General features: G+C 39.2%; 1 protein-coding gene across 1 annotated transcript; it reads right to left on the reverse strand.

Annotated features, from left to right (window-relative positions):
* Nucleotides 1-1,323: 1,323 nt before the first annotated feature.
* On the reverse strand, nt 1,324-12,571 carry HEMGN (hemogen). Its single transcript, XM_014481516.2, has 4 exons — nt 12,453-12,571; nt 10,583-10,676; nt 4,332-5,395; nt 1,324-1,976 (listed from the first exon to the last, which is right to left on the reverse strand). Exons 1-4 carry the CDS (start codon nt 12,529-12,531, stop codon nt 1,870-1,872), a joined length of 1,344 nt encoding a protein of 447 aa, XP_014337002.2. The 5' UTR covers nt 12,532-12,571; the 3' UTR covers nt 1,324-1,869.
* Nucleotides 12,572-17,319: the final 4,748 nt, after the last annotated feature.

A 17,319-nucleotide genomic window follows, 5' to 3' on the forward strand; every position in this document is an offset into this window, starting at 1 on the left:
AAAGTAAGTTGAGAACTGTTGAGCTTTTTGCACGATGTAAAACTCGAGCCGTAATGGCTGCAATTTTCCACTAGATGGGGGTGTTGCTAAAAGTGATAGTCGCTTTGTGGCCCAACAGAGGTATTTGCCTTCTTGGCCTTAGATATCATATACAATGATAGTGACGCCGAAAATACGATACCAAGTGTGACATGTTCTGAAATGCACAGCAGACTTGGAGACGTTGATGAAGTAGATTGTTACTTGATTTAAAGGAAAAAGTTCTCTTTATGGAAAGCAGGAACTTAAATATGTAGCGCTTTAATTATATGATTTGCAATTTTTATTATCTTGTCTAGAGGACATATGGTTATATAAATAACCATTATATGTGATTATTTGTAGTTTATGATACAGCCTTTTCTCTAGAGGTAGGATCTAGGGATCTGCCTTAAAAAAACCAAACCCTAAATGATTCAAAGTAGGTATCTGCCTACACTTTGAGAAACACTCCTCAGTATAATAATTCCTTTTTTTTTTTTTTTTTTTCAGTTGCAACCCAAAGGATCTTTGTTGTGGTGTTCAGACTTAGGTGCCCCGTGGCATATGGGATCTTAATTCCCTGACCAGGGATCAAACTGCATCCCCTACACTGGAAGGTGGATTCTTAACCACTGAACCACCAGGGGTGATCCAGTACAATGATTCTTAATCTTTCATTTGAGTGAAGGATCCTTCTGAAAATCAATTAAACCTTTGGATCTTATCACATATCATATTAGATTTAATATCATAAAATTCATGGATTTTAAAGAACAACCGTTGTACCCACAATGAGAGGAGGTTAGCCCAAGGTAGGACTAGATAGATTCTTGCCAAACTTTAATTCTGCTATTCCACATGGACCTTGCATTAACTGTAGTACATTGCATGCAGTTCTTGAACATATCTTGAATTCACTCTTCTCTGTGTCACATACAATAACGCTGCTATCCTCACCTATAATACAAATCTTCTCCAACTTTCAAGGGTCCACTCGTGTAATTTTTTCAGGTCACTCCGGCAAAAAAGTGAGTATTCCCTTGGTTGTATCTTCTATCCAAAGAGCATTAGCATTACTCTCTTCTTTGTAATTATTTGTTTTCTGTTTTATTCCTCCACGAGACTAGATTAAACTCCTAGTAGGTAAGGACTATGTGTTATAGGTCTTCTGACTGTCACAGTGCTTACCATGATGTCCACACAGTTAAACATGTACTAATGTTTAATGTACATTTTGCACAATTACAATATTTTAAAAGTAAAAATAGAAAATCAAAATTCAAATATGCAAGTACATACGTCACTCCAAAATATCTTTAAATAAGTCCTAGAATGATAAGAATTGTTAAAATTATTAAATTACTAAAAGCTAACTTAAGCCTACATAAAATTTTGATATTGTTACATTAATAACTGATCAAAGTTTACAAGAAAACTATATACTTCCCCAAATTTTCATTGTTCAGCCTTAAAAATGGAAAAAATGAGGGCTTGATAATTTCCCCCAAGAGCAAACATTTCTTTGATTAATTCTTAAGGGGAGTAAAGCTATTAAGTCTGTTCCCACCACTGTCCTCTCCCCAGATTACACATACATACACATATGTGCACACACACACGTGCACACACATACACACTAGCAGAATATTGTCTATGTGGTAGAGCCTGAGAAAAAACATTAATTCTCGCTTTCAGATATAATCTATATATCTATAGACTATATAAGCGGGGAGATACTGTTAAAATATTAATGAATATTGTAGAGATTTCTACCATATTTTGAGAAAATCACACATATGATGTACTAAGATGTGTATTTTGTTGGATGACTATGATGGTTGAACATTATTAAAATAAAACATAACTGTAGATGTCATTTTCTGGGTTACTTTCTTGAGGCACATTTGGAATTTCTATTATCTCTGGTTCTTCTGCTTTGGGATTTTCCTTCATTTCTGTAAAACAAAAAAAAATATGAAAATAGATTCAATGAACAGTATTGGGACAATTGGCTATCCATTTGGAGAAAAAAAAAAACTACCTCACTCTGCACAGAAATAAATCTCAGATGAATTAAAGATTTCAATATTAAGATACAATAAATGTTATAGAAACAATAGAATATTTCTTTAATCTTAAGATTTTAAAAGCCTTTCTAAGCAGACCACAGACTAAAAGCCATAAAGAAAAAGATTGACAGGTTTGAATCATTAAAAACTAAAATCATGACAAATTTGAGTAACTAAAAACTAACATTAAAATTTTGGTCATATAGATGTCCAAACCTCTATAAACAAAGTTAAACCACAAACAACAAGAATAAAAATGTTTATGACTCAACTTATATGTAGGCAAAGATTTAATAACTATTATTTAAAGAGATTTTTAATCAAAAAGATAGATATCCTAAATATAAAATGGAGCAAATAGTCAAACAGGTGATTCTCAAAAGGAAAAACTTAAATTCATAATAATCTTAAAAGCAAGCCTGGTAGCATAGGTCATCAAAAAAAGTGGAAATTAAAACAATTAGGTTGGTTGGTCTTTAAAAACTAGCAGACAGGCGCAGATTTTTAAAACATAATCATGTGCAGTGTTGGCAAGGGCGTGGGGACTAGGCACTTACACAAAGTCTTGGATTCTGTGAATTGCTACATTTGGGCTAGTCTGACTGAATGTATCCAGACTTTAAATCCTCGTACCCTTTGGCCCAGCAATTCAGTTTCTAGGAATTTATCCAAGGAAGTAATCAGATCAACTTAAGCTTCCAGTGCCTTAGTTTCCTTATCTATAAAATAGGGACATATTATTCATCCACTCGGGTTTCTAACAATGAATAAAGTAATTCACAAAAAATGTTTAATAGAGAGTTTGGCAGATAGAAAGTGGTATATAAATTTTAGTTAAACAACCGTTACTTCCCATGATGTTCATTGAACATTGTTATAACTGTAAAACTTGTCAGTAACCTAGGTGTTCATCATTATAAGGACTGGTTGAATAAATTGCTGTATATATAACATAATACTGGACGACTGTTACAAAGATGTCATTAGGATGGCCACAATGTATATGGCATGTAAAAAAAACAGGTTATAAAATAGAATGTACTGTACCATTTCATTTGTTAAAACAAAAACTTAACATTGGGGATCAGAGATAGGAAGTGGTATCATAGGGCACTTTATAGTCACTTAGATATTGCTTTAATTTATTATAATGAACATTTATAACTATCATTATAGCAATTTTATAATCAGCAAAAAGGAAGACATTTCTACTTGTTTGGCAAGAAAAGAGAAAACAAGATAAGCATTAATTGCCAAAAAGCATAAAATAATTAATTAATTGCCTGTCTTAACCTCACTGGGTTTAGAACAAAACCCTGAGAATCTGGTGCTGTGTTGATTAGAGGCGCGTCTCCAGCAGGGGACTCCTGTCAATACAGGTAGTGTTTCATATGTCTGCTTTTACTGTAATTTTAAAAAGGTATTTCCTCAAAACCTATATTGCTTGGAACCCAACTTAAGCCCAGGTTTTTGTTGCACTCATATTTTAGGAGAAAGAGAAAATAAGCTACCAAAAGAATTTCTTTAGAAAACAGTTTCCTGGGGATAGGCTGCTAGGCTCAGCCCATTTTCTACACTGAGAACAGGACTGAACAAGGAGAGCCAAGGCTCTCAGTTATGTCCCTGAGACAAGTAAAATTGAATAAAGGTCACATTGTTTTTAAAATACTATGCTTTTCAGGGACAAATATTGAAATAGGTAAGCCTGTTAACTCCTATAACAAGGAGTTCCCTAGTATCAGGATCCTATTTTATGTCTTTGTATCTTTCTCAGTACCTTGAACCATGAATTTACTTGCCTTCAGTTTGCCATGAAATGTTATTTTTCTAGAAAAAAAAAACCTTTATTCACCAAGATTTTGTGTTAATATAAATGTAATTGTCCAAAATATTTTGCACATAATTGACTCTACATAGGGTTCATTTTTCTTCACCTACTAAAGCTTCCCAAAATGCATAGTATATACAGGTACCCACTATATACACTTATGGTTTCAATTATTTTCTTTAAATTACATGGAAATATACCAAATATCAAGTGAATGATAAACATTTTTCACTTAAAACTGGACAAAGACATCAAAGATACCTGTTGAGATAACTGGGATAACCCAGGATTGTCACAGAAGGCTATAAATCAATGGTCCAAGGGAGAGACGCCTATTTGGTGCTCTGATTATGAACAGGGAGCAGTTAAGAAATGGCAGTGTCACTAACTTGACCCCAGTAAGAAACCCATACCTTGAGGAAAAGTATAAACATCCTTAGCATCTTCCTGGTGTGCTTTAGAATCCTGGTCTTGGGGTCCACCTATTTCCTGGTATAGTTTGGGAAAGCATTCTTTAGGAACATCTTTGTCTTTATATGTCTTAGTAGAGAGGTCTTCAGGCCCAGGTGTTTCTTGGTAAATTTCAGGTGCATAGGCTTCAGGTCCTGGTGTTTCTTGGTATATTTCAAGTGAATATTCTTCAGACCCAGGTGTTTCTTGGTACATTTCTGGGGGATATTTATCAGGAACAGATGTTTCTTGGGTTGTTTTATGAGAGGGGTCTTTAGACATGGCAATTTCTTTATATATTTTATGAGAAAAGTGTTCAGGTTCAACTGTTTCCTGGTGTATTTCTGTAGCAAGCTCTTTAGGCACAGCCATTTCTTGCTGTGTGTTAGAAACAAAGCTTTCAGTCTCAACTATTCCTTGACCTGTTTCAGAATCGGGTTCCTCAGGCTCAGGTCTTTTCTGGTATGTTTCAAGAGTGGAGGCTTTGGGCATATCTGGTTTGGGATGTGCTTCAAGAGAGCATTCCTCCAGGTCAGTTGTATCTTCAGATGTTTTCGAAGAAAGGACTTTGGCTGCAATGTCTTCTTGGCATGTTTTAGGAGAGACGTCTTCAGGCTGAGCCATATTACGGAACATTTTGAAAGGCTGGTCTTGAAATATAGCTATTTCTCGGCACATTTTAGGAGAGAGGTCTTCAGATTCAGCCATATCTTGGCATATTTCAGAAGGTTGGTTTTGTACTGCTGTTTCTTGGTACTCAGAAGAATTTTCCTGAAGGGTAACACTTTCTTGACCTACTTCAGAAAGATGTTTCGCAGGCGCAACTCTTTGTGGGGACACTGCCGGAAGGAGAACTTCGGTCACACTCCCAGGTGGCTCGATTTCTTTCTCTCCAGGTGCTGGCGCTTTCTCCATCATTTCCTTTTCTAATTGTGATGGAAGCTCTACCTTCATTTCTGTATTTTGTTGTCTCTTTCTGCCTCTTTCGCTTCTTTTCCCTGTTCTTTGCCGCTTGTGTTTTTTCTCTCTATGGGGAAATCAGAATTACTATCAAAAATAGGCCTCCAGAATTCAAATAAATGTTTGGCAGTAACTGACCCAGGACTCCCACTGCCTTGTGGCATGACTTTGAACAAGCCACTTAATCTCTCCAGGCCTCAATCTCCTTGTGTGTACAATGAAGAAGCAGTGCTAAATGTTCTCAATTGTCCGGAGAGGAAATGACCCTTAGGACTTTTTTGTCTTTGATGACTCGTTCAACAAGCACCTTCTTAGTGAGCGGGGTATGTGTGTGTGTGTGTGTGTGTTTGAGAGCGTATACTTAAACTTTGGTTATAGAAAATGTATCACTGATGTTATAAATGAACAGATTGACATTCTGTTTTACGTAATAGTCTCTTTGGGTTTAGCCTGTGTGAATTCGTTTCTCTATGCCAGTGGGGAAAACTGGTATGATTGTGTTGCTAAATCTGCAATGCAGACCTGCTTCACATCTGTGAAGCCTGCAGGTGATGAGCCTGGCTTGCTCATTTAATACAGTGTCTTCTTGCCTGGAGAATCCCAGGGACGGGGGAGCCTGGTGGGCTGCCGTCTATGGGGTCACACAGAGTCGGACACGACTGAAGTGACTTAGCAGCAGCAGCAGCTTAAGTAAAATAGGCTAAGAGGCTGCAGTGTGAGTCGAATGAGATGTACTATAAGCCGGGTCCAAAGCTACAAAAACATGTTCTTGAGGTAAAGCAGCTTGGTGAAAAGGTGTGAGTGGTCATATTACACCTACTTTGAACTGATAGTTTAAGATCTAAAAGATGGAAAGATATGCATGAGAACTGCAGCCAATGACAAATTGTTAGGTATTGCAAATATAACCAAATACAGAAGGCTAATACAGATGGACTATGGCAGGGGCGGAGCGGGGGGGCGGTGTGGGGGTGGGGGGGTACTATAAATAAAGCATTTCATCACTTTCTAAACTTACTGAAACTCTCTGTTCCATGCTATCTGCCCCATAGAGCCTTCTCTAACAGGCCACAGGACTGAAATGCTCTCCATGCTTACCACTCCTATAGGATTTATTATGAGGATTATGCTTAATGGAGAAACCCAAATTCTTTTAGTAAACTGGACATTCATTCAAGATGAATGAAACCAGTGTTTTTTACACCTCTGCAGTTCTCATAGTTCACGCACACTCAAAAAATGTATACCCTATTCTTCTTTTGTTGTGTCTGAAAAATTCCCATAATTAATTTTTTTAAGACTGTCTCATCAAAACCAGTTTGAAGTCAATATTTTAAAGGTTTATATTTTAATAGTATAGTTTAAAAGAAATATTACAAATAATATAGAAGGTAGAAATAATATGATGATACGAAGGTAAAAATGATAGCTCAGCATTTTGAAGTTTAAGTCCAAGTAACCAAGGTAACAAGATAAATTTTAAAGTCCTTATTAGCAAATTTTTAAAAGATGATGTATAAATTTTTTTTAATTTGAGACGTTTTTAAAAACTGATGTACGTGAATTCTTCAGGAAACACTTATTATCTTAGAAATTAAATCCTAAATAATTTGTTATGTAGATCTCTATATGAGGGAGTCTGAGTAATACAATGTTTTATGTTCTTTCTGGTAGTTCCTCAAAAGATACAAATATATCTGTGTGGTCTAAAATTTAATCTGTACTCTTAATTATCAGCTATGTGATCATGGGCAAGTCAAACTCTCTATGCCTCAGTTTCTTCACAGGTAAAATGTAGTAAATAGTGTCTGCCCAGCCTCATGTAGTTGTTGTAAGAGCATGTAATAACTTACATGGATGAACTGTCCAAATAGAAATCTGTACTCATATTAATATAGAATGTACTATATATATATATATATATATATAGTGCTTCCTCATGTCAGGCACTGTTTTAAGTAATTTACTTATTCTGTTATCTCATGTAATCTTCACATAAACTTACAAGGCAGATACTATTATAATCTCCATTTTGCAGATGAGAAAACTGAAGCACAGTTTTCTGAGTAACTTGCCCAAGGTGAAATGGCTGGGACATGAGAGAGCTAGTCTTCATATCAAGTCATCTGACTTCAGCCACCGGGCTCTTAACCATTACACTCTGTCCTTTCTCTCTGGAACTGAGGTTTCACTGTAGTGAGAACAGCCCTCAGCAGTCTAGAAATGAGTCACAACAGCAAGACCAGCCCACTACCAAGAGGCTCACCAAGGTTCCACCTACTCCAGTGATTTCTTCAGCTTTGGACCCCTCCCCCAACCCAATGAGTACAGAAACCCAATTCTAAGAGCATAGTGAAACCAGCCTCATCCATTTCTCGAGTCAGGGCTCAGCAACCAGCTCAAAGGGATTGATATATAAACCTAAAGACCAATTTTTAAATAAACTGTGAGAAAAGCAAAGTGACAATGCACTCTTTCTCTGTAGCAGGTACTTGCTGCTGCTGCTGCTGCTGCTGCGTCACTTCAGTCGTGTCCAACTCTGCAACCCCATAGATGGCAGCCCACCAGGCTCCCCCATCCCTGGGATTCTCCAGCCAAGAATACTGGAGTTGGTTGCCATTTCCTTCTCCAGTGCATGAAAGTGAAAAGTGAAAGTGAAGTCGCTCAGTCGTGTCCGACTCTTCGCGACCCCCTGGACTGCAGCCCACCAGGCTCCTCCATGCATGGGATTTTCCAGGCAAGAGTACTGGAGTGGGGTGCCATCGCCTTCTCCAGCAGGTACTTGGGAAGCCAATAATGACCAGAAGGTTGCTTGGTGAGTATGGAATTCAGGGAGCCAACTGGTATTCTTCAACAGAGTCACCTGTCAGAGGACCTGAGTACAGAAGTTTCCGCTACAACATATATGCATTCCTGAAAAACCCCACTTTCTGCAAAATCATGCACTAAAAGTGACAGCGCTTATGGGAAGAAAAAAATTTAGTTGGGGCAAATGAGTCAAATCCTATGCAACTTTATAACACTAGGATAAACAATAGTTGGTACAGGGGAGATAACTGGGATAGTCCAGACAGGCAGCTTTTTCTGTGGGGAAGCTGTCTTGGGGATGGTAAAAAATGCACAAAAGCACCAGTGTGAATGCAGGCTTTCAGTGCTGAGATCATTTAAATGAGGATGATGCTCTGAGCTAGCAGGGCTGCCGCAGAGTTGAGCACAGGAGGAAGTGCAACCTGCTATATGAGGAGATCTCTGCAGAGCTAGTGATGTCCTTCTCTGTGGAAGGAGCCCGGATGCAGGCTGAAAAGATTCCTATCTACACAGCAGCCAAGTTGAAGGCTTTTTCCTTTCCTGCTGAAGTTTTTAATTCTATTCCCACTATTCTGGCTTCTTTTGACTAGGAAAAATTACATATTAACACAACTTCCACGTTAAACTGACACCACTCTCCTATTTACCAATTATATGTGAGCTAACTGGTGTTATAGAAACACACCTTGTGGCAGAACAGACAATATTCCGTCCACAGTGAGAATAGGAACTTAAAACACCTGCATTGTATGCTTTTTTAAAGATGATGCTTAGAAAAATGTATACCTATGTTATTTTTGCCACCAAAGGACACATTTTTCCAAAAAAGAAGCAATGCATAGCTAAATCTTAATCAAAATTCTGTAAAGGGACTTCCCTGGTGATACTGGATAAAAATCCAACTGCCAATACAGGGGACATGGGCTCAATCCTTGGTCTGAAAAGATTCCATATACAGACGAGCAACTAAGCCTATGCACCACAACTGTTCAGCCCTTGCTTCAGAGGTCATGAGCCACAACTACTGAGCCCATATGTTGAAACTACTGAAGCCCGTGCACTTAGAGCCCATGCTCTGTAACAAAAGATATCACCTCAATGTGAAGCCCGTGCAGCACAATGAAGAGAGGCCCCTGCAACTACAGAAAGCCCACATGCCGCAACGAAGACCCAGCACAACAACAACAAAAAAAAATTTTTTTTTTTAAAGAAGAAGAGAACTTAGATCAGTGGCACTCAACTGGGAGCAATTTTACCTCCTCTTCCCCACTCCATGAGGCATTTGACAATGTCTGCCAGCATTTTTGGTTGTCATAACTGGGGAGGGAAAGTTCTATGGGTTTCTACCAATACAGTATACTAATGCATATATATGGAATTTAGAAAGATGCTAACAATAACCCTGTGTACGAGACAGCAAGAGAGACACTGATGTATATAGATCAGTCTTGTGGACTCTGTGGGACAGGGAGAGGGTGGGGAGATTTGGGAGAATGGCATTGAAACATGTGTAATATCATGTATGAGACGAGTCGCCAGTCCAGGTTTGATGCATGATGCTGGATGCTTGGGGCTGGTGCACTGGGACGGCCCAGAGGGAGGGTATGGGGAGGGAGGAGGGAGGAGGGTTCAGGATGGGGAGCACGGGTATACCTGTGGTGGATTCATTTCGATGTTGGGCAAAACTAATACAATATTGTAAAGTTTAAAAATAAAATAAAAAGAAAGTTCTATGGGTTTCTAGAGGCCAGTGATCCTACTATGCACAGCTTTAGTGACATCAGCGTTGAGAAACCCTGGCTTAGATGGATGTTGTACTGTGGCTCTTTGGGTTCCCCTTTTCTACCTCCAAGCAAGCAATGCCTCTGCTTTCACAGTTATAGTCTACACGGGGCCGTTAGATGCTGCCTACTGTATAGTCATGCTCATGTCTTCCCTCCCTGAGATTCCATACAGCTGACTTTGGACACAGGAACTCTCAGACTCTTCCATCACTCATTTACAGACGTTACTTTGGTTTACTCCATGGAGAGTTAACTACACTCATTAAAGAAGAATTTTACTAATAGAAAGCTTAGAGAACAAGCTTGGGGGTCTTCTCAATGGTGTCTCCTACTCCCAACAATGGTTATATTACTAAAGTGGTTGAACAGCAGGCCTCTCTACAATATACATAATTTGATCACCTGGTAAAAGAGAGCAGCAATAAGATTCTGTTCCCATCACTTTACTATCTGTGTGACTTTAGGCAAGAGATTTAACCTTCAGAGACTTGGTTTCTTTCTTTTTTTTGTGGAGGCGGGGGGAGATGAATATGGATAACAGCTCCTGATTTGTGGGATTGATGGAAAGATAAACTAGAGTGTATAAAAGTTCTCAGCACCTCTTAACAAGTAACATATGCTAAGTAAATATCAGTCCCTTCTCCCTTGCAGTGATACTATACCGATATTGCCATTGTGAAGTTTGCTTTTCTTGTGCTTCAGCTTTTCTTTTTCTGAGTTGCTCTCTGTTTCGCAGACTCCAAGTTCCAATGACTTCTGTAGGATCAAAATGAAAGTTATGAGAGAGAGTGATGAATTATGGCGTTAACAGCAAGGAGTCCTATAGCAAAATGATAGAATCCCCTTGAGTGTCCAAGTTTTTCTCCTACCCTTTTGAGGACAAGGACTATCTCTTATTTATCCTTGTGCCTCCTGAAGCATGCCTGGGAGCAAACATTCAGTCAACATTTTTTAAATGAAAAGATCAGTATTTGTACATAAATGTGCTATTAATTTCTTCAAAATAGTGTGCATATTGTACAAACATAAAAGTAAAGAAAAAACCAGCCATGTTCTGCCATCCTTAACATTATAACCTGTTTTCATTTCATTCCTCGTATTCATTCATCTGGTGTGGTTTAGTCGCTAAGTCATGTCCGACTCTTGCGACCCCATGGACTATAGCCCGCCAGGCCCCTCTGTCCATGGGATTTTCCATGTATTCATCTAGCCCCTATATTAAAGTTGCAATGATTACATACCACAGTTTTACCATTTATTAACCATCAGAAATAAATTCCATCATCTAGTCCTCATAATTGTAACTTTAGTGACTACATGATATTTAATCAAGTTGATGCATTCTCATTTATCCACTCATTCCCCTTATATTGAACATTTAGGTTGTTGCCAGTTTGTTTGGTTTTGTTTTTGTTGTTGTTGTTGTTTTTGCCACTGTAGATCAACTATAATAAGCAATTCACACACAGATTTTTTTTTCTTTTGTATTTTTTTCCTTTGGATGATGTTTCTCCAAGTTCTTTGGAATATTAAAGTTACTATCAACAACAGTACTGCTGCCATCCAAGACTGTGAAAAGTTAATGGGTCTTTGATGTAGAACTTCTTAGAGCCAGTGGAATGATTTCAAATTTGCACTGGGACCTCCCAAAGCGAACATACCTCATGGACCATGACATCTTTTGATTTTAGAACAGCAGTCCTTAATGGTGAACTTGGATGGGGAAAATTATACCTTTATTTTTACCAATCTAAATGCCCATTTCCTTATGACTTTGTCACAAAAAGAAATTATGGATTTTTTTCCATATCATATTACAGTTATTACAGATACCTTAGAATATCATTTATTTGAGATGAAATATTTGATTTGATACAGTGGTAATGAGATCCATCACTGGATCTTATTATTTAATGCACCTGTAAATAAGCACATATATTATTATATCAGTTTTTTATTTTGATACTTTTCTTAATATAATTGCTTCCTTTGTAATCATATGTAATTAACTTTATGTATTTAAAAAATTTAGTCTAAGAAGGTGTCTAGAGTTTCATCAGAAAGCCAAAGGGATCCATGGTGTACAAAATGTTTAAATCACTGTCTCAAGGCCTAGGGTTCTGCAAAAGCAGCCAAAATGCTGCTTTAGGATATATCCAAAGACTAAGATTAGTCAGTCAACAGAATAAACACTCTTATAGTTCTTGCTACTTATTGCCAGATACCTTTCCAAAAGTTACACTATATTTGTGCTACATATATGGCTGTACTTGTTTTACCACACCATCCATTATTGGGTATTTTCATGACTATATATATAATTATTTATTATTTCCTTGTGTTTCTCCTGCTTACTAGAATCTTAGTGCTAGAAGTCAGCTCAGAAAGTTATATAGCCCCTATTCTTCCTTTCTAATACATGAATGTACCCACCCAATGATGCCCCTTTTTTGCCAGACCCATACAAAGAGGAAAATAATCATAGCCCAATCCTTCCCAACAGCCACTGTCTCTTAAGGTTTCTTTCATTACCTGGAACATGGGTCTCTTCTTGATGATGATCAGGTGTCTGATGGAGCTTTGAGAGAGACTGGTCTTTTCCCAAATCCATCTTGCTGCAGTATCTTCCTGCTTTTGGTCTGACTTCCACAAGAAGCCTTTTTAAAAATGTCAAAAGTAACTAACAGTTAAAAAACACACACATAGACAAGTTCACTTGTCACTTGACTTCCCGCCTTAAAGTTTTATCTAGTTGGACCACAGCTGTTGGTTACTTCTACTTTCTTTATCATCCTGCACAGGTGTGAGCAGGGTCATGGCTGATGCTATGTCCTCGTCCGTCAGCACAGTGGCTAGTTACGCAGGCAGCCCCGCAGCCACAGGCTAGTATATCCCAGCCTCTGGTATGGCAGCCATTTGTCTCTGCATGCTCAGAAGTGCTCGAGTCTGATGTTCCTTTTCACACACAGAGGTGGCATAGCATAGGAAGGACATGAAGTTAGCACTTAACCAGCTCAATATCCTTGGACAAATCACTTCCCCTTTTTGTGACTCTCTTTCTTCATTTTCAAAGCAGGTAAATAATTCCTGACTTGCCCACCTCACATAGTTCTTGTGAACGTGAATATAATGAATGTGAAAATTATAAAGATGTGAAGTTAATCTTGTAATGTTTTCCTGCATGTGGCATTTTTCACCTTAACTGTATGCAAAATAATGGGAAGTCTTGCTGTTAGACTTAGATAATAGACAAAAAGATATGAATCAGGAATTCAAAACAAATTTGAACCCTCTTCTGCTCACCAGATCATTCATAAGTGACTCAAGACAACTAGTGAAATGCTCTGTATTAATCCAGGGAAGGTCAAAAAGCATTTCTTAATGAAAGTATCAGCACATTATGTCACAGAAATTGAAACCAAAGTTGAAACCAAAGGAATCACCTGTCTTCAATTGGTCACCCCATTTGTGAAGGCATAGGGGCACAGAGCACCAGGATTGTTCACCTAGGAAAGGAACACTGACTACCTCCTGATATGGGCAACTAGTCTGTGAGACGAAGGGTTAACAATGTGTCTGGAGTCAGATGTTGAGTTGAAGAATGTTTGAATTCCAGTGTTGCCACATTCCCTGATTCAGTTACCTTAGGCAACTTAGAAGGCAATGGCACCCCACTCCAGTACTCTTGCCTGGAAAATCGCATGGGTGGAGGAGCCTGGTAGGCTGCAGTCCATGGTGTCGCACAGAGTCGGACACGACTGAAGTGACTTAGCAGTAGCAGCAGTAGCAGTAGGCAACTTAGTTTTGGAGCCAGTACACTCCCTACAATATGGGAAAATATTGGTATGCATCTCATGAGGTTATTGAGATGATTGAATCAAACAATGTACTGGACCTTCCCTGGTGGTCCAGCAGATAAGAATCCCCTCCCAGTGCAGGGGCCATGGGGTCCATCCCTGATCTGGGAGGATTCTGCATACCAAGGAGCAACTAAGCATGCGCACGACAAACTAAGTCTGCACCCTAGAGCCCACCAGCCTCAACTACGGGAGCCCTCATGCTGCAACTACGGAAGCCCATACACCTAGAGCTTGTGCTGCAATAAGAGAAGCCACAGTAATGAGACACTCGTGCACCCCAACAAAGAGTAGCTCCTGCTCACCGCAACTATTGAAAGCCTGCACGCAGCAGTGAAGATCCAGGGCAACCAAAAATAATAAATAATAAAATTTTAAAATAATAAAAATAAAAACAAAAACTGGAAGTGTTCATTAAATTTAAAACAAAAACAAAAAAACAATGTACATAAAGCATTTTATAGGTGCCTGGCATATTGAATACATGGTGCCTAGAATATCTAGCCTGCTTAATAAATGTTTACTTTTCAGGCAAGAATACTGGAGTGGGTTGTCATTTCCTCCTCCAGGGGGATCTTCCCGACCCAGGGATCAAACCCCCGTCTCCTGTATCTCCTGAACTGCCAGTGTATTCTTTACCTGCTGAGCAATTAGGGAAGCCCTTTAATAAGTGTTAGCTGCTATTATTAGTAATAAAAATATAGTGGCAAGATTTTGGTAAGTCAAGTTACAGTTTAAATGTTTTAAAGAAACTCAGAGAAAATCTGAAGGAAATTCTTTATGAAGAGAAAACCTTTATCATGTAAATAGATGCCCTCCACATCCATAGACTCATAAGGCTTTAGCATCCCTTCCTAAACCATCTAGTCCCTCCTCCTATTTTATATACAGAGAAATTGAGAACCAAGGAAGGGAAGGATTCACCTGTCCTAAATTTTCTTACTTATTGCTATCAGCACATCTTACTGATTATAAGGTGGGTCATCTTGTCATGCTTGATCTTACCTGGGTAGGAAAATGTATGTGTGATATGAACATATGAGAGAAGCAAGCTTCTTAAACACACTGAGAATTCTATAACAAGCACTCCAGGACTTACCACCAAAACTTAATGTGGAATTTAGTGGCCAGATTCTAAGCTCTAGCTTTAAGTTTCTCTGTTCTGCAGACTTTCTCATAACTAAATCTCTATCTAAAAACTCAGACAGCTTTAGGGAGTCCCTATTTCAAGAAGTCCTAAAGGAAATGCAAAGTGTGATTTGTAATTTATCTCATGGTAATTTTTAAATTTTCTGATACAGGGTTTTAAAAACTCAAATACAGGTTTAAATAACTTTGAAAATTATAAGAGTGTTTTATAATTTAAACAGGCATTTTAAATACTAGTGGCCTTATTTGAGATGTTTTAAATCTGACTGACTAGGTTATTTCTTATGATAAATAAGATAAGCTTTTAGAATACTTCTGGGGCACCTTACAGAAGATGCAAAATTACTTCTTAAATACAGTTATCCTTAAAGCTTCTAAGACCCAGTTCAGTGATTCAGCAAACCTTACTGAATGTCTCCTCTGTGCCATGTACTAAGCAAGCTGTCAGGCTGCAGAGGTGAACAGATGTTTGTCTCTGGGTCCTGTGTACTGTGGGCCCATGGAGATATGCACATCTTTATTGGAGGGAAATAACATTTAGACTCTCTACACCCTGCTGCAGCCTCCCCAGGCTGATTCCACCCCTGCTTCATGTTCTGATATCTCGAAGCAGAATGTGGAGGGACTATGTGAAGGTGGGGTCTCAAGTTAACAGTAAAATTAGGCAGCAGTATTGGGTGGAGGGAGCTGGTGGAGGGAGTTTGGAGCAAACAGATTGGAAGTCAGGCAAGGTGTCTCTGGTGTGATAAGCAGGCCACAGCATGAACTTGTCTGGAACAGAAATAGCCATATAGTAAGTTCACAAGCCATAGTTCATTGTCCTTTCCCTCTGCAGTGAAGTCTAGAGTAGTTAGCAGAATGTATCACAGAATGTTAGGCATTAAAGACTGAATATTTTTAACAAATGCTGCCTCTTTCTAGGGTTATTTATATATCTACAAGATACCTCTCTCTAGGCCACAAATTCTCTGAGGATGGAGACCACTCCCGATTCACCTTTCTATCCCCAAGGTATAATCTAGTAGGAGACTTGGCCCAGAGCAGTCCCCATAAACACCCTCACTCCTGTATGCAGTGCCAGCCTCACGGGCGTGCAGCCTGTGCAAGTACTTTACACACTCAGGGGGGTTGACGCTGCTGTGACTTAATTATAGTAACACCATCATTTGTTCCAGAGTTCTTTCTACTGTCATTCACTGGCCCTGACCCATGTGCTGAAGACATAGCAGTTAAAAGATGTCTCTGCCCTTACAGAGCCTGCATGCTAATGGGAAGAAATCAACAATATGCGTATAAACAAAAAAGATGTATTAATATCAGATGGTGGTGAGAGCTTTGGAGAAAAGTAAGCAGGGAATAGGAATGAGGGTAGGATGAGGATAGGATAAGGAATGAGGGGGAAAAGCTGCTGGTAGTTGCTGTTTTAAACAAGGTGACAGTTGAGCAGAACTGGAGGAGACTGAGGGGCCAGCTAGGCAGCCCTCTTGGAGGACGTTGACAGAGAGGCACTGGTGAATGGCCCGAGGTGAGGGAGTGGCAGGAGGTAGGTTCTGAGAGGGAGCTTATTGCCCTTGTAGGGATTTCTACTCTGAGAGATGGATGATCATGGGATGGTTCTGAACAGAGGACTGACGCCATCTGATTTTTTTTTTTTTTTGGCTGTGCCACGCGGCATGTGGGATCTTAGTTCTCTGACCAGGGACGAAACCCAGGCCCCCTGCAGTGGAGGTGTGGAGTTTTAACCAGGGAAGTCCCTGACATATTTTTAAAGGATTATTCTGTCTACTGTGTGAAGAACAGACCACGGGGACAGGGTGAGGAGGTGGAAGCAGGGAGACCAATTATAAGGATCACACATAATCTAGACGACTAAGGCTTGGACTGTAATGGGAGTGGTGAAGAAGAGGTCAGACTCTGGAGTAGCTTACAAATTGGATAGGGAATGAGCAATAAAGAGGCAAAGACAAGGTTTTGGTCTGATTGACCGGAAGGATGGAGTTACCATTAACAGATGAGGAAGACTGGGAGGAACAGGCTTGCAGGAGATGATCAGGAGTTTAGTCTGGGACATGCTGATAGACTAAGGAGAAAACAGCAAAGGAGCAGCCAGTGTGGGTGAGAATAACCAGGGCAGTGCAGGGTTCTGGAAGTCAAATGGAAAAACTGTTTCAAGGAGGGGGTGATCAACCATATCAAATTGTGCTAATAGGAAGGTAGAAGAAAGATTGAGAAGTGTCCTAAGAATTTAATTAATTATGGACTGGAGCCCAGAAAAGTTAAGTGACTTGGCCAATGACACACAGGCAGGACCAGTGACATAATTTACAGGGCCCAGTCCAAAATGAAGATGCAGACCTCCTCCTTCAAAAAGTGTTAAAAATGTCAAGACAGCT

Source organism: Bos mutus, chromosome 8 (assembly GCF_027580195.1).
Source record: "Bos mutus isolate GX-2022 chromosome 8, NWIPB_WYAK_1.1, whole genome shotgun sequence".
In the NCBI taxonomy this organism is placed as follows: domain Eukaryota; kingdom Metazoa; phylum Chordata; class Mammalia; order Artiodactyla; family Bovidae; genus Bos; species Bos mutus.